Source organism: Coenobita brevimanus, chromosome 67 (assembly GCF_032717465.1).
Source record: "Coenobita brevimanus isolate Jiangsu-jjx chromosome 67, ASM3271746v2, whole genome shotgun sequence".
NCBI lineage: Eukaryota > Metazoa > Arthropoda > Malacostraca > Decapoda > Coenobitidae > Coenobita > Coenobita brevimanus.
Window position 1 is genome coordinate 31,178,511 of NC_137020.1, and position 26,100 is coordinate 31,204,610.

Here is a 26,100-nt window from a genome sequence, read left to right on the forward strand (position 1 = left end):
ACAGAAAACGGAGCTCGACCAATCAGAGGCAGTGTAGGCAAAGTATAGACGCACAAATTTACTAACCTTATTGTTTCGTTTTTCATAAGAGAATCGAAATTTTTGCTAATAAACTCTCATACACTATTCCTTGTGTATCGTTGTTCTCTTAGTATCACAGAACTCAAATATGAACATTGTTATATTCTCTATATTCCCATACTCTTCTCTTTTCGCGGGAAAATATAAAACATTGTGTGGCTTTATTTCATACTGCATGATCAAATCGGGCATTTGAATTCATATGCATTACTTACGATGCACTTTAACTTTCACTGAATTAGGTAAATAGGTAACTATACACATCGTATGTTGTCCTCTTGTGGGGCAGCTTCCTTAATAAGTGTATGTGTGTGTTTAAAATCCGTCAACCAATGGCAGGGATTAACAAAATGGGTCATTTGATGCCATAACTCTGATGATCGGTTCTCTCACATAACTCGGATTTTCATTTGCAGTAAGACCTATAGGAAGTTCCTGGACTCCCATCCCCTTGCACTTTCACATAGGAATATATATATATATATATATATATATATATATATATATATATATATATATATATATATATATATATATATATAGTTATGTGAGAGAACCGATCATCAGAGTTTATATATATATATATATATATATATATGTTGGTCAAATATGCGGCAAGTTGGTCACAACTACGTTGCTCTCCCCCCAATCACAAACTCCTCGGGCCATCCTTGACAGTACTAGCAGCAGCAACATTGCTTTACATGCCAGTTAGTGGTGCGTAAATATGTGTGTGCAAGTTGTCATTCCATCATACATCCAGAGACAGAAGAGCACAGCTGTGTGGACTGTAGCCAAAACAGGGGTGTGTGGATATGCAGCGCAGGATGAGATAGGTCTCAGCTGAGTGTTGGCAGTATCTGTACATGGGCAAGAAATACTTAGAAGCAAGGAATGCCTGCTTCACATATGCAATAATGTGATGCCTTAAAAGAAACTCACCTAGTTTGAACTGACACCTGACACTTCCTGTCCCTCACTCATGGTAACTTATCTAACACTCACTTCCAACTCAGCCCCACAATACTGAACTGGTATAAAAACAAACATCTCAAAGTAATTAACAGAGTTTTATTATAAACTTATGACAGTCTTCTTCTAACTCAAAAAGCATTCATATCCTTTTCTCCTCACAATATGCTTCTCTCTTTCTTTACAGGAAGGTACAGTGGCAAAAAGGGAGATGGGAGAAAGTGTGTGCAAATTTAGGGCTGAAATAATGAATATATGTACTGTACTGTATGCACTGTGGCCAGTTTTCACTCACCTGAAATGGGTAAGCTGCATTTTTAAACATGTTCAAACCTGTGTTTAATTGATGGGTCTAGAAGGGGGAGTGATCCACAGGGCTGAGCAACTCCACTTTCCATCATGAAGAAATAACCCGCCCCACCCAGTACTATAGGCTATCCAATCTGGATATCTCAGTAAGCCACACCCCCTTTCCCTGGCGCCTAAGTTATCGTACGGTTGGCTGGGCTGTAGGCTATCACTTACTGTCTGACCACAGAGCTGCTAAGATCTCATAATAACATTCATTGTGCGATATAAGAATGTTTTAATACCTGTAGATCTGCAGTTATTTGTGCTACATAAATTTCCCTTACACCATTATACTCGTGAATATTTTGTCTATGGAAATTAATTTCCAAAAGTTAAAGAGAGGCTAGTAATAAAATCAGAGCGAGAATAAGTACAAGAAAGGTTGAAAAATGTTTACACCATTTTTTACTTAACTTTTTTGCACTCACAAATCTTTGCACAAAAAATTTACCTCAGCTCTGCCATACTTTTCATAAAATCTGAAGTGACCTTGGTAATCAAGATAATTTCCCCTCTGAGAATTCTAACTTTATTCTTGAATTGGTTTGACAGTTACTGTAAAAATCAATGATATAGTACCGGTAAGTAAAAAGTGGTACAAACATTTTTCAACCTTGCTTGTACTTATTCTCGCTCTAATTTTATTACTGTAGCCTCTCTTTACTTTTTGGAAATTAATTTCCATTGATGAAACATTCACGAGTATAGTGGTGTAAGGGAAAATTATGCAGCACAAATAACTGCAGATCTACAGGTATTAAAACATTCTTATATCGCAAAATGAATGTTATTATGAGATCTTAGCAGCTCTGTGGTCAGACAGTAAGTGATAGCCTACAGCCCAGCCAACCGTACCATAACTTAGGTGCCAGGGAAAGGGGGTGTGGCTTACTGAGATATCCAGATTGGATAACCTATACACACATGGGTATAGGTGTGGAAACCTTCTGGAGTATGGAGTGAGAAATGCTTATGGAATGGCTGAGAAATGCATGTGGAAATTGCATTGGGGTGGCTGTGTTTGTGAGCAAGAGTCTGTATATCCCATCAAGGGTACATCAGCAGGGTGTGAACATGCAAGAACACATGAAAGGACATACTGTTGTTGCACCCTCTTAAATCTTTGCCTCCACGAGGTTAATACTCAGATCAGGATGATTGGTAGGCACATACACTACCAACTTGACCACCAGTGACTCCAGGATTCAACAAGAAACCTGTTTAGCACCTCTTCCTCTTTTTCTTTCCACTCTAGTCTCATGATTTTCTTAACTTTTTCCTCCTTCCTCTATCATCATCTTCCTCCACATTTTCTTCCTTGTTCATTTTGTTTTCATCACTGACACCATCTTCCTTCTCCACTTCCTGCTCCTTTTTCTTACCTTCATCACCAGTTTCCTCATCATTACCATCTTCATCACTGTCTTCCTTCATTCCTTCATCATTATCACCATTTAGTACATCACCACCACTACCACATGTCACTTCATTATTATCACCAACTCCCTCTTCTTCATCATCACCAACATTATCACCTCCTTCTTCATCAACATCATTATCACATTTAATTTTTTTCTCATCATCTGTATTATCAACTTCCTCCTCCTCCTCCTCCTCCTCTTCCTCCTCCTCATCCTCCTCCTCTTCTACATCCATCTCCTCTGAAGCAAAGGAAGATGCAACCAGCGACTCACTATCACTGCTGTCACCATCTGGCTGTGCATAGAGTAACATGGAACTGGGTGGGGGAGCACGGATGAGTGAGGAAGTGCTGATCTGTGGGAAGTAAATCAAAAAATCAACTAAGGTGGCACAGGTAAACTTCAATACAAGGGATGGTTCAAAAACAGTCCTTAACTATAAACTTTCGTATTGGTATCATGCATGTTGTGAGGATGGTTCAGTCTGCTGGTCTGGATGTGGGTGCAGCAGTGAGAGTAGCAAATGATGTTAGGTAGACACTCATAATGCTGACTGGACCATCCCTGCAACACTTGAGAAATGGTCCACTAAGGGGAGCATTATATACGAATCACCCTGTTCAGGCTATAAGCCCACAATCAAAACAGAAAAAAATGGAGGATAGACCATGGAATTTTGGGCACAAGGCACCTTCACAGTTCCTCCATAGTGCACCTCATGGATAAAAAAAGAAGAAGAAAAAATGGTCTAGCTTCCATTTCCTCAGTTTACTGAGTGTGGCACCTTCAGAGTTTTTGCACAGAGCTTCTCATAATGTATACTAGCTTTTTTATTATTACTCTCCTGTCCCTCTTTTCTACTTAGAGTTAGAATGCCCCACTTGGAGAGAAGGCTCTGCAAAGATTCAACTCCTATGTGGTGCCTGCAAGTTTTCCAATCCTATAATGCTACCAATGAAAGTTGACTGGTCACCTAGCACCTTTCCACGATGGTGCCCCTATTAACTGGTTGGAGACACAAACGCAGCATCCACCCAAGAACCAAACCTCCGCATTAATCCCCACACCTTGCTGTCAAGTGACACTGTTAGCCACATGGGAACATCATCTCACTGCACGGGACAGCCCTGCAGGGCAGGTGGTTGCCTGCAGTTGATGGGTCAGCTCAATCAGACTGGGGTAGCACAAAAACAACAACAACTTGACTGCCACACAGAGAAATGGTTAAGCTTCAAATTAATTACAAATTTTATACAGTCATGACCTATCTTCATTCCCAGCACTTACCTCAACTTTAACTGCAAATTACAAAAATGATGATTTGATATGGTTGCCCCTCTGACCCAAGATGTCTCATTTGAGACAAAGTATTACTGTTTCTTTACCTGTCTGAAGTGCAGGAGGTTAATGATTGTCTGTGGAAGATGAACTTGACTGGAGAGTTGATCCAGCGCATCAAGAAGTCCCTTCCAGCCTCTAGCCTCCCCTATACTGCGTCGAACACTCAACAAACTCAGCTGCAGCAGGGTCTTTGGTGAACCTGGTTGGCAAGTGGTTTGTGAGGTGGTTTGCTATTTAAAGAAAATGAGTTCAATCCTAGACTGGGGCAGGTAACTGCTTCTTTATATGAATTCATTAAAACATCTTCTGATCTTCCACAATGCTCAATGACACTCTGTACCGTATCATAAAAGCACCTCCTCTGATACATTTACACCAGCCCTGAATGAGAAAGCCTTGCATATATTCAGTGACGAAGTTCAGAGGTTATTATCACTGAAGATGTTCCACATGAAGACATACTTGTTGGCATATATGAGGACTGTTGGGCATCACGATACATATTAAGTCGATGCCTGGGGGGAAAAAAAAAAATCAGCAATGAAGTTGCTTTATATATAACATATATAAAATATATATTATATAGATATATACTGAAGCCTTCCTGCCTTAGTTGACTTTCACTGTTCACTAATGTAGTGGCAAACATAAACTTCCCAAGGGCATAGATCCTGAAGGGGCTGGGGGGGTTAAATCCCCATTGCAACTGAGTCAGTGAGGATATTATATGTAATCATCCCCACCCCCCCTGCAACGTAAGTAATCAGGAAGAAATGCAAAATTATTCCTAAAATAATCTTCAGAACATTTTGTTCTTACATTAAAAATGCAGTGACTGTAAAAAGATGAAAAATGAAATTACAAAATATTCCATAATATCAGAAAATACAAGTTGATTCACTGACGCTAGGCAAGCTTGAAAAACAAGTGTAAGTATGATGATGGAATGGTGCCATATCTAGCTGGAAGTAACAGATTGTGCTTTTTATTTTTCACTTGTGCCACCCAAATGACACTTTGTTTACTTTAATAACGTTTATATACAGGTAATTACAGGTTTATATACAGGTAATTGTATTATCTCGCTTCCCTCAGCAATGGCCCTCTCTACTCTCAAAGTACTCTTTAGTCTGAATTTATTTCCCCCAGGAATTCTATACCACACTTTTATCACTGGTGAAGAATTATTTTCATTCCTGGGAGGTTATTATACACTAAAAAGAATGATGCCATGCTTTACTTACTGTAATGGACCCTCCAGGAAACAAAACACATCTATGGTGATGATCAAACCTCCCCAGATCAGAAAGTATGATCCAACCTCTCCAGATCAGGAAGTATGATCCAACCTCTCCAGATCAGGAAGTATGATCCAACCTCTCCAGATCAGGAAGTATGATCCAACCTCTCCAAATCAGGAAGTATGATATAACCTCTCCAGATGAGGAAGTATGATCTAACCTCTCCAGATGAGGAAGTATGATCTAACCTCTCCAGATGAGGAAGTATGATCCAACCTCTCCAAATCAGGAAGTATGATATAACCTCTCCAAATCAGGAAGTATGATCCAACCTCTCCAGATCAGGAAGTATGATCCAACCTCTCCAGATCAGGAAGTATGATCCAACCTCTCCAGATCAGGAAGTATGATCCAACCTCTCCAGATCAGGAAGTATGATCCAACCTCTCCAGATCAGGAAGTATGATCCAACCTCTCCAGATCAGGAAGTATGATCCAACCTCTCCAGATCAGGAAGTATGATCCAACCTCTCCAGATCAGGAAGTATGATCCAACCTCTCCAGATCAGGAAGTATGATCCAACCTCTCCAGATCAGGAAGTATGATCCAACCTCTCCAGATCAGGAAGTATGATCTAACCTCTCCAGATCAGGAAGTATGATCTAACCTCTCCAGATATCCAATCATTATCCTTATTAAAACACTGCATCTGTATCAGAGCATGCCCACCATTAACAACTGAGATGCACTGTTGAAAACTGACCCTGTAACAAAATTAGCATTGTCTTGACTGCATAGGCAAGAAAATGATTGTACAAGATTTTGGGCATCATAGTGACTATGAAGAAAAAAGAAAAAAAATGATAAAATGTTACAATCACATAAGCAAGGATCATATAAGTCAATGGTAAAGCAAAGGTCTACTGTACTGAATCCGGCAAAAGTGGAAAAGTACTCCCATCTACAGTTCACGCCATGTATAAACTAACCAATCCTGACATCCAGCTCCTGCCAGGCATCCTTAAGGGCAGGGTCATCAATGAAGCCTTCCTTCTCAAATAGGAGTCGTGTGTCTGAGGGCAGCTGTGGGATGAAGTGATCGAGCACGTTGAGCCACGAGATGACGTGCCATGGGAACAGAGGGTATGCATAAAGCCTGCAGGATGGAAGAAATACAATAAATCAATGAAAATATAGGGTACATATCATAATAATAATAATAATACATCCATCCATCCATCATCCAATTCTACGTTGCCCCATGAGAAGCGTAGAAGCCCGGGGCTAGGCAATTTTTGGTAAAAATACAAACAAAAATACACCAAAAAAAACATAAAAAAATAGAAAATATCAGGCACTGACCATAAAAAATAAATAAGAAATAAATAAATTCATAGAAACACAGGGAATACATCTTTAAAATACAATAAATCCACAAAAACACTGGGTATACATCATGAGAAAAATAGGCAGTAAATCCAAGAAAAACAGGGTATACATCATAAGAAAAAAAGTACAATAAATCCACAAAAACACATGGTATAGATCATAAGTAAAAAATACAATAAGTCCACAGAAACACAAGGTATGCATCATAAGAAATAAATACTGTACATGGGGCATATATCATAAAACAAGGAGGAAATTTCTTAAAACACATGGTACGGAGGCATCATGTAGGTGCAAGACAGTGTATGATACATAGTAGGGCTACTAGGCATTAAGGAACTGACTTTTAAAACTTATGCCTAGAGCTATTGGGAAAAAAAAAGGAAAAGAGAGAGAAAAAAAAAAGGGGGGGAGGGGGTGAAAAATAATTTACCTTGCCCAAGAGTTTTTGTAGCTGTCACTGAGAGCAACAAGTGTGGAATGGGTGTAGATGGTGTGAGCAGGGACTCCAGACAGCAGCAGTTGGAAGTACGCTGCAGGGTTGAACAGAGATGATATGTGAAGGGCTGTTGGCAGGACATCACTCTCCCTGGTGGAATAAACCCAATGAAAAAGTCTGAGAAATATAGTGCAGCTAGTTCTCATTAGAATAAGAGACTGACTAGAGAGAGTATGGTACCAAAAACAAAAGTCAGAGAAATATAGCTGAAACAGTCTGCATTAAAAATAGAGATTGGCTCAGAGAGTGTATGTAACCAAAGATAAAAGTCAGGCATATATAACATTGTGAATGTTCCATACTGACAAATGAATTTCACAGGGTGGCTAGGAAAAACACAGGTTTTAATCATGAGACTTGGTATGTCTTGAAAATATTCAGAAGTGAAATTATTTGCAGCATGAGGAGAGGAAGACCAAGAATGAGGTGGAAAATGGCGCACATGTTGTCTTGTACTATTTCAAGCACTAACATCGATCCACATCCATATGATAAAAGATGAGACTGTGAGAAATGACAAATCTAGTACTGCAATCATCAGAACCCAACAATCGTTTCAGAATACTGTGCGAGTTTAACTACTTTAAGAAAAAATTGATCAACATTACTGTCTGCAATAGTACATAATGTCAGCACCATGCTGGATAGTGTAATGGAGAATTTGGAGGCTGGTGTCCTGTAAAATGAGCAAATGAAAGTGAAGGCAGCTGCAGACTGATGAGAAGATGACTGATAATAACATGCAAAATGACATATACCTTATTTTGTACATAATGTCAGCACCCTGGTGGATGAGATAGTGGAGGATCTCGAAGCTGGGTGTGCCATGACAATACGGTGCACGCTGGTGTCGAATAGCGGCTATCAGTGGTGGCAGACTCATGGGATGCACTGCATTGACGCTGCTCCCTGACACAATTGTCAATACAAAAAAAAATATATAAAAACTCATCATCAACACTATCAAACTACACACAAATTACATAAAAACACATCATCATCATTTCCCTGATGCTAATCCTGATTTACAGAATAGGGTGAGGTAGGATTCAGAGAAAGAATATATACTGGGTGAACCACATCCATGTTGTTCCCTGTCACACGGCACAATTTTCATCCATCCATCCACCACCCAATCCTACGCTGCCCCATGAGGAGTGTAGGAGCCTGGGGCTAGGCAGTTGGTCTCGACATTTAAGATGAGAGTGACCAGCCTCACTCATCCCTGAGTGGCATTACATGAGCAATCAACCCCAACCACCCCTTGGATATAAACTTTCACCGGCTCAATCCGACTGGAGCACAATAATTACCCACTAAACCACCAGGTGCCAAAATATGGCTATATGGTTACCACCCAACATAGTAAATGGTTTCCTGGTGTACAGGAAACCATTTGGCTTGTCACTCAGTGCAGAGTCACCCACAGGCAGAAGGAAAAGGAAAGAATGAAGGAAAGAAAGAGAGAAGAGGGAGTGTAAAGTCACCCGTAGGCAGAAGGACAAGGAAAGAATGAAGGAGAGAAAGACAGAAGAGGGTGGAAGGAAAGAAGGATGGAAGAGAGGAAAGGGCAGACACATGAGAGCAGCACTACATCGAGTGAGTGGATGGTGAGCTCCCCCACCTACATCCATGTTGTTCCCTGACACATGGCACAATTTTCAACGTCCACATATCAAATAAAATATAATAAAATGACCATTATTGCTTTTATTCCCCTGAACTTCTTTCCCAATTCAGAATGAGGTGAGGCAGGTTTCAGTAACATAAAGAACAAATGTGGGTTGCACCACATTCATGTCCTCCCCGCCACACGCTGCACACTTTTCACTACATACCCATTATTATCAATATTTCCTCACCCTCTTTCCCATATACACTTAGGATGAAGTAGTATCATGAAACAAGAAGACAGTTTTACTTCTTTCACCTGTACTTGGCCCAGATTTTCATCTTTTTGCAATTTATTTTATGCAGCTTTGTGGGGAAAAAAAAGAAAAAATGACTCTACACCCTTTCCATGGCACTCCTTAGTGACTAGCATCACATCCTAGTATTAATCTATTGTTAGAATACAGCATTCAAAATGGGGATACTAAATTTAGGCCAAATTAGAGCAAAAATAGTAAAGTTCTTGTTATATGTCAGCGATGTGTTCTAAAATATCAACTTTTTACAAACCAGTACAAATGATGCTGAAAATTTGGGGATATTGGTAAGGCTGGTGTATAGGAAACCATGGAAGTAATGAATAGGGAATTGTTTTGAAATTTACTGTGGACTTGAGACTGTTTGGCCAAGCAGCATCAACAATAAACACACTGAAGCATCTTGTTCAGTATTAGTATTAAGTCATCTGTTGCTACACTTGTACAAAAATAAATATTGTCTTCAAATATGCATTATGTGAAGACAAATGATCTCAACACCCCAACTCTGCATGAAAAAAATACTTTGAAAAGAGGAGGTTTTTAGGAACTGGATGTTTGGATATAGCAGGATGTACTGTATACTGTACAGTATGTCATCTGACTAAAAGGGTTTACATGATAAACATAAACCTTGACTTATTACTAACGATGTTTAAACTGACCGTTATCAATCATGTACTTAGCCATCTCAACCACTTTCTGTGTGAGACACTGGGAGAGAAGAAAAGACAGAGGAGTGTCCACACTGGACCCAATGTCCACCAGTACGGGTGCCTGCAACGAAACGCAAGATGATAAATTAGGCAAATAAAACCATTCCTATGGCCATCAGTAAGTGAGAACGAAACCAGGAAGCTATTGTGAGAACACTTCAGCATGGAGGATGTAGCAACCCCACTAACTATATCCTTTTCACCTTAACCTGGCCTAGATTTCTGTCCTTTTGCATCTTATTTCATGTAGCTGAGTTGCAGAAAAAGACATTATTATGGCTCTACATCCTTTCCCTACCATTCATTCATAACTAGCATCCTACTCTTATGTTAATCTATTGTTGCAACTCAACATTCAAGAGATGGCAATCTTAGGGCATGTCAGAATAAAAGGGGTGCAGCTAGCAACACTGCTTGTCTAGCTTTCTTTGTAAACTGAGATGTGATGTATGAAGAATTAATCATCAATCCCATTTAGCCTCATAAAAACAGGAACACTGGGGCTCAGGACCTGGCAACTCAATCCCTACATTTAAGGCAACGGTAACCTGTCTCACTTTCCCTTGACAGACATTACACAAGAAATACACCCCAACAACAATAAACATAATTACATCACCAATTTCTTACAATAAATCCATTACTTTCTATTTAATTTTGGACAGACTCTGGCAATGAAAGGGCTAATGAAAGCTACATTGAACTCCACCAGCTAAAAAAAAAAAAAAAAAAAATCTTCACAGCTGAGTAATTGGAGCAACAAACAAAAGAATAAAAAGCAACAATACCTGCTGGATCAATCTGACATCCTCTGGGTCCACTATGGAGCTGCTGACATTCTGCAGGAACTGATCAGCTGGGATTCCTGCATCAATCAGTATCTTCAGGCACTTGAACCTGTAAATTATGCATACACTTCATAAGGATCTGGCACTCCCTTGTGGTAGACAATGCCTCATCAGCATCCAACCAGGACCCTTCCCATGGCAAGGTGCGGGGAAATACGAAGAGGTTTGGCTCCTGGCTGGATGCCACAGCTGCTCCACCCAGGGTGCACAGAGCCACCACATGAAGACTCCTCTTCAGGTGTTCCAGTACATGAAGCACTAATTTCAGAAGGTGATTCCTCAGGTACTTCTCAGGCATAAATGGTTTATGAAATATGCTGCATTTACAATGTTTATGGAATAAAAGGCATTTAAATCTGAAATAGTATTAAGAGAAATTATGCATTTCTACCCCATGCTACATCCTCTATACTCTATTTTTGCTGTATATTTTGGTGTAATAGTTCACAGTGTATTGACTGATTATTGTTTATGTTACAGTAATTACATTTTGTTAGAATTATTAATGACCCTGCTATTACAAATAAACTACCTCCCCTACACATAAGAAGGAATGTTGCCTCCCTTGCATTATTTTACAGATACTTTTATGGCAAATGTTCAGACAAAGTTGCATCCATTGTGTCACCTCTCCATGCCTTCCCGTGCTACACGGGCACCTGGTAGCACTCATGACTGGAATGTCACACTGCCACGTTGCGGAAGTTCTGCCTATCAAAGATCTTTTATTTCCCAAACAGCATCTCTTTGAAACTTGCTTCCACAGACTTGTTTCCCAATAAACTTCAACCTACAGCTGTTCAAGTCCACCTGTTATGGATTTCCTATGAATGGAGGGCACCAGTAATCTGGTGTATTGATTATTTTTTAATTCATTTGTTTTTCCTTCCTCTGTTGTATATATATATAAAAAAAAAAAAAATGATTACAAGCATAGAAGACAGTAACATGGAGTGGAAATGGTTTATTTTTTCCATTATCATTATTCATATTTAAATAGCCTGTACTCAGTAACTGCTGCAAATCTGACATATGTTCACAAAATAATACAATTATGTCACTGAATGAACTCAGGAATCACCTTCTAAAGTTGGCACATCAGGTTCTGGGATATACTGTGCAGTGCTTTTGTTCAAATTTCATGAAGATCCCTAACCTCTTTCAGCTCAGTTGATGTCATTTGCAGTCACTCTGGAGGACTGATCTGATAAGCAACCAAGGTGAGTCACTGCTACCTCATAACTAAGTCTCATCAATCTTCAAGCAATCATGACATCAAGTTCTAGGAATGGCCTAGTACCATCAGGTGAAAGCAAACTGACAACATTGGACTGACTGTGAGTTACATTTTGTGTTGCAACTGAACTAAACTCACCTTTCCCACTGCACACCCAAGTGGTAGAGGCTGTAACTGCATACGACTCTGACTAGCTCTGCTGGATCCAATGGTTCAGGAATAAACAGCTCTTTCGATGTTAATGGTAGAAGCTTCTCTAAGAGTTCAGTGTCTTCCTCGTCATTCTCCACTTCTAACACAGCTTCCCTGAAAAATTAGAAAATAATGAGATTCATTATTTACCAACAGTATCAGTACAGTACTATACTGTAAAGCATAACTGTAGCCTATGTCACATGTAAGACCACCACCACCAATACAACCAACATCATCACTGTCATCGCCCCACCATCACCACCACATTCATTATCATCATAATTACAGTATCATCATCATAATTACAGTATCAATATAATAATTTTATCATCATCATCCTAATGCTTAATTCCTACCTAAATATAGGGTGAGGTAGGACCCACAAACAAGAGAAAGCATAAATATGGGGTAACTATCAATACCATGCTCAGTTAAAAGGGCCTGTCATGAAAAAAATAAATGATGTGCGCCTATAACTTGTGATGCGAAGCTTGAATACTGAAGGCCTTTTTTGCTCCGATGGCATACTGTATTTCATTGCCTATTTCAACTTACTTAGCATATGGAAAACTTTTCAGCATAAGGCATCAGATTGAAAGGGTGGACAACAAAAAAGAAAGTCAACTTAATGAGTGACTCACAATGAGGATATACTGAACTCTGATCTCCCCTTCCTCTTTTTCATCTTGTTTGCTCCATATCCTCTTCCATCCATTTACTGATCTGTCCATCTATATATCTATGTTTATAATTATCTTCAATGAGCATTTACAGTACTGTACATCTGTCTCTCCTTCCTCCTTTACATCCTTTCTGCTGCATTTCATGAACTAATCTATCTATCCATCTATCTATCTAAAAATGAGTTCATACCATACACCAGTCTCCCTATCTTCTTCTGTATTCTATTATCTCATCTATCAATTCATCAACCAATAACAAGAACTTACTTCACATCAGTTTCCTTGCATTCCTCTACATCCTCCCTTTTGAGCACCATCATCCTCCATGCTTTGCTTCCACGTTTAGGGAACTCCACGGCAAAATGCAATGCCAAGACACCAGCAGAAGTAGTCAAGTTTACATCTGCCCCACATTCCAGCAGCTTCCAGACTCCACGCTTCCAGCCCTTCTGTACTGCCAGCATCAGAGGAGTTGTACCATCACCGTCCCTGGAAAATGATGCAAAATTTATGTCTATATATCTATCTATCTACTGCCAGATGTCTTAATCCCGTGAATGGTGGCCACGAATAAACTGTCTCCATGTCACCTAATCCTCTGCCATTATCTGCCCTCCCTCCAACTCACCCCTCCCTCTCTCTCTTATATCCCTCCATTTCATCCCTCCATCTCATCCTTGGTCTCCTCCTCACTCACATACACTCTGCTAGTTATTCTTTCAATTTCTATCCACATGGCCAAACTATCTGAAAGTACTTCTCTTGACATTTTACTCACATCCACATCAGCCCCACAATATTATTTTCTTCTTCATTTGTGTCTCTCTCCATGAAATTCCACAGAAAAAACGCCAACTGAAATTCTACTGATACCTCAGGTGATTCATCTATTCCTCCTAAATTTACATTATCATTTGTATGGAAAAAAAAAAAAAGTGATATTTTGGAATACATCCCTGGCACATAATGGAACCTAACAGTAGAGTATATAAAATTCTTGGATAGAATTAGAGGATCTTGAAGTACAGAAAGAGACAAGTATCTTCCCAAAGTCTGACCAATACACAGAAGAAACAAACCATCTGAAAAATGCAACAGTAGAGATAAGATTTTTCATTGTACCTGTATTTTGCCAGTTGTAAGTTTTCTGAACATGGAACTGGGAAGATACTTGTTGCTTTGGCTATACATACAGGGTGTTTCTGGAGGAATGGGCAAAACAGTGGGGAATGGTAGATGAGGGAACTATAAGTTATTAAAAAATAAATATATAAAAAAAGTTATATCACCATGGGTACAGATCTCAACTGTTATGGAGCTGCAGTTACTGATGACCTTATGGGTGACTTACCACAGAGGTTATTTTACCCCACAACAACATCAGTAACTAGCTCTGTGATGGCTTAAATACTGACATATGTTGATAAAGGATAATTTCCTTGAAATTTCCTCATAATTTCCCAAAGTTATGGCCTTTCCCCCTAGGACACCTGTATAATAAACCCTTACTGTATAAAAATAATTTTTGGATAAAATTTGAGGATCCTGATCTTATATATAATAAGCCTTACCATGAAATTCTATGATAAAATTACTGTACAGGATCCTAATGTTACATACTGTACAGTATGGCCCATGTACCGTACAGTGCTGCTCCTCCAATCCACTGGAAAATACCTGGTGTGTTGTGGGGATGGCTCTGTCAGCAATATCATCAATATCAGTCCTATATCACTTCTTACTCCCACACCAGCAAACTCAGACATCCTTACAACACATAAGGTACTGTCAGGCAAGTCTCTAGCGCAGTGGTATTTATGGGCCTCAATGTACAGTACAATCAGGTCTTACTGTAAAATTCTTGCATGAAATCAGAGGAAAGGTAGTACACCATCAACCTTGGGAGGTACTACCAAGAGAGTGAAGTGTGGCTACGGGCTTGATAATGAAACACATAATCACCACTTTTAAGCAGGAAACATTCAGCAACAAGTACAGTCATTTGGGGATCTTTTTTTGTAAGTGACTGTTAACTGTGTCAAAGTCCAAGCTGAGACTCTCATATCATTACAGATCTTATTACACATCTCAAGTATCTTTCTTCCCAAAACCTTCCAGTAATTGTTGGGAAGAAATTAGCTGGTCTTGGCATTTGCTTTAGTTGTGAGTCCAAAGAAAACAATTGTACCATGGCAAACCTCAGTACAAACGAAAATTTCTTACAATGAAGCATGCTGTCATTTTTATGCGAGTACTGTGTACGTATGATCACAGGCATCCAACCTTGCATTGACATCAGATTTGTGCTCGAGGAGAAGGTCAAGGATGTGCTCATCTTGGCTGCTGTAGCGAAGCATGAGTGTGTGGAGGGGTGTCTGTCCAGCATAACCCTCCTTTGTGACGTCTGCCCCATAACTCAGAAGCAGTGCAACCTCCTCCACTGAACCCTGATGTTATATGATGATCACAAATTTCCAATTAGCTCTGATGAGTACAGTTAACATATTTCTCATTTTAACAGAACTACAACCAAACATCAACATCCATCCATTCACCCCACCTATTTATCTATCTATCTATAGTCTGATGTCTCCATCCTGGAGTGGGTGGTCAAAGGATTACAGCACATGACCCTTTTTTCCCCATTTATGAATAGAGAAGAAGTCTGAAACTTCAGTGATAAATCATTAAGTGCCTCTAGCAGTGAAGAGATTAATGAACTGTTTGATATGTATCCCATCCCAACAGAAAAGCCTCTCCTAAGCTGACTAAGATCATATGGAGATAGTAGGAATAACCTAAAAAATATAGCAAGAATAAACTAGAAAAAGAAATATGTTACTGCATCAATAGCGACCTTATATCTATCTCCTCCCAAACAAAAAGTCTCCCCTAAGCTTAGTAAAATCATATGGAAACAGCAAGAATAAACTAAAAAATGTCTGCAGTATAAAGGGTCTTTTATCTATCCCCTTCCAAATAGAGTCTCTCCTAAGCAGAATAAAATCTGCCACTAAGGAGTGACAGAAAAGTTTTCCAGTTGCATGCTCTTGTTGGTGACAACCCCTGTGTTGTAGTAGGGTACAATATGTCATATGTACAGTGCATGTAGTGTAAAAGAGATAGAGAGAGAAATGTGTCTGAGAGTATATGCTGGCCTACTCTACATGTCAGTGACATCCTAAAAAAAAAAGGTAATTAGAGGAAGGTGGTCAGGAGTTAGTCCTGAGGGCTAATGAAATAGGAGCCCCAGCTTTCCTAACCCTCTTGCTAGTACTAACCCTGACTGGATGGAGCTACAGCCTACTCCCAAATATGTCACTGCACTGAAACAGTGAAGTATACAAACTTGCAGATATATATATATATATCTATTGCCAGACACCTCAATCCCGTTCGGGGTGGCCACAAACAAATTGCCTCCACGTTACCCTGTCCCCTACCATTTCACTGCCCTGCTCCCAACTCACACACCCCTCTCTCATATACCTCTCCACTCCATCCCTCCATTTCATCCTCGGCCTCCCCCTCCCTCTCCCCCCCTCCACCTCACTCACATACACTCTCTTCGTCACTCTTTCACCCTCCATCCTCTCCACATGACCAAACTACCTCAGTGTATTCCTCCTAACGCTTCCTATCACATCCACATCCACACAACAACGCTCCTTTATATCCTCATTTGTCAGCCTGTCTCTCCATGTGACTCCACAGGCTCCTCTTAAATAACTCATTTCCACTGCTCTCACTCTTGACTTGTGTCCTTCCAACAACGTCCAAGCTTCGCTTCCATATGTTACAGTTGGTATCACAATACTGTCATGTAGTAACTTTCTCACTTCCATGCTCACTTCCCTGTTTCTTATCACTGCTTTCAAGGAACCAGCAACCTTTCTTCCCTGCTGTACCCTATCAAGCACTTCATCCTCCAAACCTCCATCCTTACTCATCACACTACCCAAGTGCTTAAACGTACTCACATTTTCCAATACCTCACCATCCAACCTTGCTGTACATTCACTGACTTCACCTCTCTCAAAGACCATCACTTTACTCTTCCCTACATTCACCTCTAGATTCTGTTTCTTATACACTCCCAAACTCATCCACCAAGGCTTGCAGCTCCCCTTCGTCTTCACTCAACAACACAATATTATCTGCAAACAACAGTATATATATATATGTATGTATAAAACCTGAGCACTTACGTATTCCACTGCTGTGTGTAATGCGGTGCCACCCTCATTCTCTTCCACATTGGGGTTGGCGCCACCTTCAAGCAGCTGTCGTACCAATGCAATGTTTCCTATGGCTGTAATGTATACATAAAACCTAGTTGCAGCAATACACATATGCTTGCATGCACACAAATACATATACATACATACATATATGCATACATACTAGAAATACACACAGACACAGACACACACACACACACACACTCTCTCTCTCTCTCTCAAGAATGACATGACTATAGTACTGTATCATCAAAACAATAATGGAGATGAACATCAGTGTAATATCAAAACAACTGAGATGAACAACAGTCTCATATCATATGTAGCTATATTCAGCAGGATGTACAATGCTCACACATGAATATACAACCTTTCACCCGCTTCTATTTGAAAAGTCTTTTCTAATCAACATTATCATCATCAATTCCAATTTGCCCCATATAAACAAGAGGATGGGGACCCAGAGCTAGACTATTCAGTCCTGGCCTTTATGGCACAGGTGACCAGCCTCACTATCCCCTGAGTGGCATTTTATGAGCAGTAAACCCCAATCACACTTCAGATGGAACCCATACAGGCTCCATTAGGCTGGGAAACCTAACACATTATCCAGGAATCATTGGTCTCACCACCTTGCATAGTATATGGTTTTCTGGGATTCAGGAAACCATTTGACTAGTCACTCACTTTTCTATTCTCAATAATGCATTCTGGTAGAAACTGAAAATAATTTTATGAATGAAGGCAAAGGTATAAACAAGCCATCAGTTACACATCTTAGGCAAAAAATAAAAATATTCATCAATACAGTACTGCCCCATGAGCACGAAGGAGATTTAGAGACTGACTAGATGAGTGTAGATGAGTGAGAGGGAGGTGGTGGTGAAAAAGGATGATGAGATAAGGGATGAAGTGATGTATGGGAGGAATGTGTGTGACTTGGAAGGAGGGCAACCAGGCCAATGGTAGAGGACAGGGTGATATGGAGGTGATTTGTTTGTGGGCACCCCTTGTGGGATTAAGCCATCTGGCTATAAACAAATATGCCTCTTCTGTCTTTCTTTCCTTCATTGATTCCTTTCCTTCTGCCTACACGTGACTCTACATTGAGTGACAAGCCAAATGGTTTCTTGTACACCAGGAACCATTTACTATGCTGGATGGTACCCATATAACCAAATTTTGGCACCTGGTGGTCCATCCATCCATCCATCATCCAATCCTACATTGCCCCATAAGAAGCGTAGGAGCCCGGGGCTAGCCAGTTGGTCCCGACATTTAAGATGAGAGTGACCAGCCTCACTTATCCCTGAGTGGCATTACATGAGCAATCAACCCCAACCAACCCTTGGATATAAACCTTCACTGGCTCAATCCGATTGGAGCGCAATAATTACCCACTAAACCAACCTGGTGGTTTAGCGGGTAATTAAGGGGCCCTAATCGGATTGAGCCTGTGTAGGTTTATATCCAAGGGATGGTTGGGGTTTACTGCTCACATAATGCCACTCAGGGATGAGTGAGGCTGGTCACTCTCATCTTAAATGTCAGGACCAATCTGCCTAGCCCTGGGCTCTTATGCTCCTCATGGGGCAATGTAGGACTGGATGATGATGATGATGATGATGATGATGATATTGTATATATATATATATATATATATTTCAGAGGAGTAGACTGTAGCACCAGTCAAGCAGGGCAGTACTCCCAAGGTGGATGGAAAGCTGATGACAGTGTGCTGGAGCTCTCATTTCATCAGCCCTCAGGACTAGTTCCTGATCATCCCCCTTTGCTGAACTTTTTCAGTGTCTCAGTTACACAGAGAGTAGGCCAGCATGCTCTCCAACACAAATTTCTCTAACTCTCTACACCAAACTACATGCACAGTACACACTACACTTCCTTTTCCAAAATTAAAAAAAATCATGGCATCTCAACACTCAGCTTCGGAGTCCCCGGGGGGAGAACCATAAATGCCCCCACCTTCCGCCCCTCTCCCGGTGACGACTTGAGCTGCCTGGAACCACTGACTCACTTCTTCATTTCTGCAACATTCGCGGCCTTTCCTCCAACTTTCGCTCTATTGAGCACCACCTCTTCTCCTCTAAACCTCACCTTCTCTTTCTAACTGAGACTCAGCTGTCTGAGGCAACTGACAGCAAACCCTTTTCTGTATCCTCCTACTTTCTCTATACTCATTTCAAAGCCAAAGGTGGCTGTGGTGTATACTGTATATACACAACGACTTATCTTGCTCTCGTGTTCCTGAACTCGATTCTTCTGAATTCTCCACACTCTGGCTTCGGGTTTCCTGTCATTCTCTGACTAAATATATCTGTGCTGTTTACTTATCCCCTAATTCTACTATCAAAAATTCTTTGACTATCTTACTTCTACAATGGAATACGTTCTATCCATTTCTCCTTTCTCTGAAATATCCATTTTAGGAGATTTCAATGTTCACCACCACCTTTGGCTCTCCTCTCCTTTCACTGATCCACCCGGTGAACAAGCCTACATCTTTTTTATCCTTAATGACCTAGAGCAGCTGGTACAGTACCCTACCCGTATCCCAGACCGCCTTGGAGAGAGCTCCAGTATACTTGACCTCTTCCTTACAACTAATCCTTCTGCTTACACTGTTAATCTTTTCTCTTCGTTGGGCTCCTCCGATCACAACCTCATCACCTTAACCTGTCCTATCACTCTGGTACGGCCTGTGGACCCTCCAGGGAATCGTCGTCTGTGGCATTTTGGAGCCGCGGATTGGGAGGCCCTCAGGCAGTACTTCTTTGATTTTCCCTGGAATGATTATTGCTTCCATGGCCGGGAGCCATCTGAGTTTGCCTTGCGCATTACAGAGGTTATTCTCTCAGGCATGAAAGCATACATTCCTTTCTTGTATCCTTCGTCTAACGCAAGAAAGCCTTGGTTTAATTACGCTTGTTCTAATGCTGTCCGCAACAAGGAGGGGGCCTACAAAAGGTACCGGAGCCAACCCACCCCTGAATCACATCATCTTTACGTTTCTGCCCGGAATCGTGCTAAGTCTGTTCTTCGCTCTGCTAAAAATAATTTCATCCGTACTAAATGCTCTCAGCTCTCCAACTCGAATTCTTCCCGATCCTTCTGGCACCTTGCCAAAAACCTTTCTAAAAACTTTACCTCATCATCCTTCCCTCCTCTGGGACGCTCCACTGGCAATCTTCTCACCTACCTTTCAGACTCCTGGTCATCCTCCTTTCGGGACTTTGGCGAAAGCTTTGCCATTGCACTTGACATCTCAAAGGCTTTCTATCGAGTCTGGCATAAATCTTTAATTTCCAAACTGCCCTCTTACGGTTTCTATCCTTCTATCTGTGCCTTCATCGCTAGCTTCCTTTCTGGTCGTTCTATAGCTGCTGTTGTAGACAGCCATCGTTCTTCTCCTAGATCTATCAACAGTGGTGTTCCTCAGGGCTCTGTCCTATCACCAACTCTCTTCCTTTTATTCATCAATGACTTTCTAAGCTGTACATCTAACCTTATCCACTCATACGCTGATGACTCCACCCTTCACCTTTCCCTTCGGTTCCCGCAACGCCCATCCCAGCAGTTACTTCAACAAACAAGGGATGAGGCTATGGCACACCTAATGTCTGACTTGGCTCGAATCTCTGACAGGGGTAAAAATAATCTGGTTGTTTTTAATGCATCTAAGACTCAGTTCTTACACCTATCAACCCAACAAAATCTTCCACATGTATACCCACTAATGTTTAATAATATTCAACTTAATCCTGCATCATCCTTGAACATGCTTGGGGTTTCATTTACTCGGGACTTATCTTGGAAAGATCATATTACATCTCTTGTAAAATCTGCTTCCAAGAGATTAAGTGTGCTAAGCCGACTCCGTTCCTTCTTTACCCCTGCACAATTGTTGACTCTATACAGGGGTTTTATCCGCCCCTGTGTGGAGTACAACTCTCATGTGTGGGGAGGCTCCCCACATACAGCTCTTCTCAATAGGGTGGAGCCAAAGGCTTTTCATCTCATTAACTCTCCTCCTCTTACTGACTCCCTTCAACCTCTGTCTCTTCGGCACACTGTTGCATCTTTATCTCTTTTCTATCGCTACTTTAATGGTCACTGCTCCTCTGAACTGTCTGTATGCATTCCTCCACCTCTATGATGGGCGCATGGCACCCATCTAGCAGCAAATTCTCATCCCTTTTCTGTCCAACTCTCTAATGCAAGAGTTAACCGTTACTCCCAGTCCTCATTTATGCAACAGGTCAACTCTGGAACTGTCTCCCTCTGTCTGTATTTCCTGCTTCCTATGATCTCCAGTGTTTCAAACGCAGTGTGTCCAGGCATCTCGCAATGATCAGATCTTGAAGTTGGCTCTCTGTTGTATTTTGTTTTTCTCTTGGAGGGAACTGTTATTGTGGGCTCATGGCCTTTGGTTCCTTCTTCCACGCATAAAAATATATATATATATATATATATATATATATATATATATGCAGTATATAATCCAGTATATAGACAGACAGATAGACTGACAGATACATAAATACATTCACACAGACTGAAACAGACAGATACTGAGGACATAAATAAACAGACAGATGGTCATCCAAGACCCTTGATACTGACTGACCTTTAGGCAGAGGAAGAGACCATGGGTCCCCCTCTGACATGTTTGGATCAGCTCCTGCCTGCAGTAGTGCCTGTACAGCCCCACTTGGCCCCTCCCTACCCAATGCACGATGCCCCACCACTGCTTCATACAGAGCCGTCACGCCATCAAACGTCAAGGCCTCTATCTCCCTATCTTCTGCAGGGGAATTGAAACATATATTTAAACACATGACTAAAGTTGCATTGTTTTTACTCCAACTTGGCCTAAATTTGCCATCTCTACATATTGAATGTTGAGCTGTCAATACAGATTAACGCTATAGCCTAATATGATGACAGTAATTGCTATCACTTTATCTCGAATGCTGAGTTGTAGCAATAGATCAACACTAAAATATGATACAAGCAACTGCCATCTCTTCATCTTGATTGCTGGCTCGCAGGTATAAATTAACACTTCAGTATGATAATAATAACTGCCATCTCTTCACCCTGAAAGCTGAGCTGTTGCAACAGGTTAACAGTAGAGTATGATGCTTGTCACAAAAAGTGTTATGTGAACGATGTGAAGCTGTAGCGTCATCTTTTTCTACCATCGAGCTATGTGAAATAAACCACAAAGGACAAATATCTGGGACAAGCTATGGCGATGGAAAACTGGGGTCTGTCTCATGTTTCTTACTAAACCCTCTTTTGTTCTAACTGGCCTAAAATTGTCATCACTTCCTCTTGAATACTGAGTTATTTAAGAGGAGCCTGTGGAGTCACATGGAGAGACAGGCTGACGAATGAGGATATAAAGGAGCGTTGTGGTGTTGATGTGGATGTGATAGGAAGCGTTATGAGGAACACACTGAGGTGGTTTGGCCATGTGGAGAGGATGGAGGGTGAAAGACTAACGAAGAGAGTGTATGTGAGTGAGGTCGAGGGGGGGAGAGGGAGGGGGAGGCCAAGGATGAGATGGAGGGATGGAGTGGAAAGGTACATGAGAGGGGGGTGTGAGTTAGGAGCAGGGCAGTGAAATGGCGGGGGACAGGGCAACGTGGAGGTGATTTGTTTGTGGCCACCCCATACGGGATGGAGGCGTCTGGCAATAGATAGATAGATACAACGATAATTAAAGAGTCATACTCTGTCTTGGTACAAAGTTAAAAAATTAACTGTGATTTTGCAACAACGATATTTTCAGGCCACCTCCAATAATCTCGTGCAGATGCTGTGACGCACATAAGCCAAAATGGCTGCCCTGTGTTTACACTGGGTGTGATCGTTGCCTTTCATTCTATTTTGTACATGAAAAGCCACTGGAACATCATTGTTACTGCCAAATAACAGTGCAAGTGCTTAACAAACAGTGCAGTGTGCAATATTAAGTGAAGTGATACTTTTTTGCATGTGGAAATTTAAAACTTGTAACTTGAAAATTGTGTCAACCTCACGTAACCATCATCCCTTTTCTGGGCCTCTACACAGCTGACTGAGCAAAGATGCCTACCCAGTTTTATACTGGCTGTGATCATTGCCTCTTGTTTTATTTTGTTCACAAAAGGCCAATGGAACACCAGTGTTACTGCCAAATAAAGGTGCAAGTGCTCAACAAATAGTGGTGTGAGCAACATTAATGAAGTGATACTGTGTCTTTTTGTGTGGAGTGGTCATCCAGACCCTCCAACTGTCCCCCATCCTGAGAAGGGGGGGGGACCCTTGGTGGTGATTCATACCAGCATAGGACAAACTGCAGGTGAGTGGCAAAGGGTTTTTTTGGGAGGGTTATTTTACGATTTGCGATCGAGGTCACCCTCCCTAACCCTGTTAAACCCATGTTACAGCATCCTTGTTATGCGATAATTCATTATGCAATAGGTATTCACTTGAGGCAACCCTATCAAATAAAGAGCCTGCACTGTATAATGATCACTATACTGTGTCTATATTTTATTTTCATGTCTTGTATTAATTTATTGGGCTCTTGAAGGTTACAATAACTGTGGGGCTATTTTGCCATTTATGGAAGGTTTGGGGGTTAGTACAGTACAGTACAGTACAGTACTGTACTACATTATTCGTGTATTCCACTTACAGCATTGGCATCAGCTCTGGCTCTATTAGTACAGATATTAGGAAATTCCATGGACAGTAATCGTACAGGCTTTAGCACTATCAGTCCAGATACAGTATTAGGAAGGCTACTGTAGATCATTGGTTTGACTGGATTAAAAGAAAGGCCGGCCTCTTACCTGCCATGACCAAGAGCCGCACACACTCCTCATGGCCCTGACTTGCGGCCTCGTGCAGCGGCGTCCAACCACGATTGTCATGGCCATCGGTGGGATGACCAGCATGTAAAAGCTCCTGCAACAAAAGAAAAACACTATAGCTACACTTCTACCTTTAAGTTCTATCCGTCTATCTAAAACCAGATGCCATTATCTCATAAAGGGTGGCCGTCTGTCTCTGAGTCAGTTGTTTTACAAGGAGGGGCACTAACCCTCCGCCAACCCACTTGCTGACATGTAGGTAATGTGTATGAATTGATTATATGGTTACCACTCATCATTATAAATGGTTTCCTGGCTTACAGGAAACCATTAGGCTTGTCACTCAATGTAAAGCCATCTGAAAAGGAAAGAAGAGTAATAAAAAGTGATTGGCAAGATGGAAGAAACAGGAATGAAGAGGGCAAACAGAAAAAGAATGATAAAGGTGAAGAAAGATGCAGACAGCGCTATTGAGTGAATGATGGTTGCACCACCTACCACAGATTGCTCCCCTTTTTATGTTCTTTTTTGCTACTAAGCCTACAGTCAATTACAGGAAATTTGCATGCACCTGGGTAAATTATTACTTGCTGCAACAAGAGAAATTTAGTATTACAGTATTTTGGAATTACACTCAACTAATGGAGACTGAAGTTATTAAGTTCACTATTCAATTTATACAGTTATTAGCAATGTCTCAGTAATTTCTCATTTCATCCCATACTCAATTTTTCCTTTTTTATGTGATTCATCCAATTTTTTACCTTCATTTCTGTTGGAAATAACCATTCTCTTGATACCCCCTCCTCCAAGAAAAGTGAAGTAGCCTGTTAGTCATTTTTGGCATTAACCTACCTACATCCCACTCAACTTAAACAAAACCCTGAACAATTCAGTCCTGTCAAAACAAGTAAGTATATTGGCCTACATTAATTATCTGCCTCACATTCTTGAAAACAAGAGCGGCCATGGGAGGATGCCTATTGCTCACAGAGGCCATGGCAAAACTAAGATGCTAGCAACTCTGCCAGTGACTAGCTGGAATAAATAATGCGACTCTTATCCTGCTGCCACCTGCTTTCATTGTTTAAAAAGTTCTCAATCTCCTTTATTACTGATCTCCAATGGAGTCAATTAGGAAAAGTTGTTTGCACTGATGAGATCTAATTATAGAACAATCCCACATTAAACAGATCAATTACAGACTGGAATGAGATTAATAACTATTTCTCTTCAGTACCCTATCACCAGGTATTCTGTGCTTGTACGAGTATTTTTCTTTCAGGGAATTAGCTACACACCAAACCTAACCGATCGGAGAACTTCTGATGGTCAATTTTCAATTGTTCACTCGATTATAAAAAATATATACCGGTACTGTATACATTTTCTGGTCAATTTTAGTGTGATTTGAATATGAGCTTCATTTATTGAGGAAATCATTCATTTTGGAGATTGGGTCTATCAAAGGCAAAATATACCTATCTTACGGTAGGATAGTTAAGAAAGTGGCCACATTGCCCATGGCAATGTTTACTGACAATCTCAGTGTCTGACAGTGTTGTTTACCATCACCCCAACTGGACGTGTCGAAGCATCTCGTGTCAAATGTGAAACTCAATTATTTAACCAAACCTAATCTAATCCAACCTAACCTCACCTGTGTTTGACAGCCAGCTTTCAAACGTAACAAATGCACATTAGGAACATTAAATATGACCAGCTACTGGCAGACGTCAGCGGAGATCCAAGGTAATTAAATATAGGATTTTCACGTTAGGTCTACTGTATATTTCCAAAAACAAATTAATAGTGGAATAGATTCAAAAGAACGTGTCTACAGCATGGTTGTATCAGATTTCCTGGATCGAGTGATGTATACTACCGAAAATTGACCCTTTTGGTTCCTAGTAGTGCACCTTTTCTATACTCTAGCCTGAGCATAATTAAATTTGATACAGGTTACTTGTACCCACCTTCACCACTTGGACGTGTCCCATGCGAGCAGCCAAACCCAAGGAAGTATTGGTGTCATCGTAAGCCTCATTGAAGTCCATGTTTACTTTGTCAGA

At 40.8% G+C, this 26,100-nt stretch overlaps 1 protein-coding gene across 1 annotated transcript; it reads right to left on the reverse strand.

Annotated features, from left to right (window-relative positions):
* Positions 1-123: 123 nt before the first annotated feature.
* LOC145405600 (uncharacterized) lies at positions 124-26,100 on the reverse strand. The gene is made up of 15 exons (XM_080276926.1): positions 26,005-26,100; positions 24,008-24,122; positions 21,790-21,966; positions 17,112-17,215; positions 15,187-15,350; positions 13,171-13,392; positions 12,164-12,331; positions 10,729-10,837; positions 9,890-10,001; positions 8,055-8,205; positions 7,231-7,386; positions 6,398-6,564; positions 4,211-4,365; positions 2,932-3,180; positions 124-252 (listed from the first exon to the last, which is right to left on the reverse strand). The coding sequence occupies exons 1-15, from the start codon at positions 26,083-26,085 to the stop codon at positions 124-126; spliced, it is 2,259 nt and encodes a 752-aa protein (XP_080133052.1). The 5' UTR covers positions 26,086-26,100.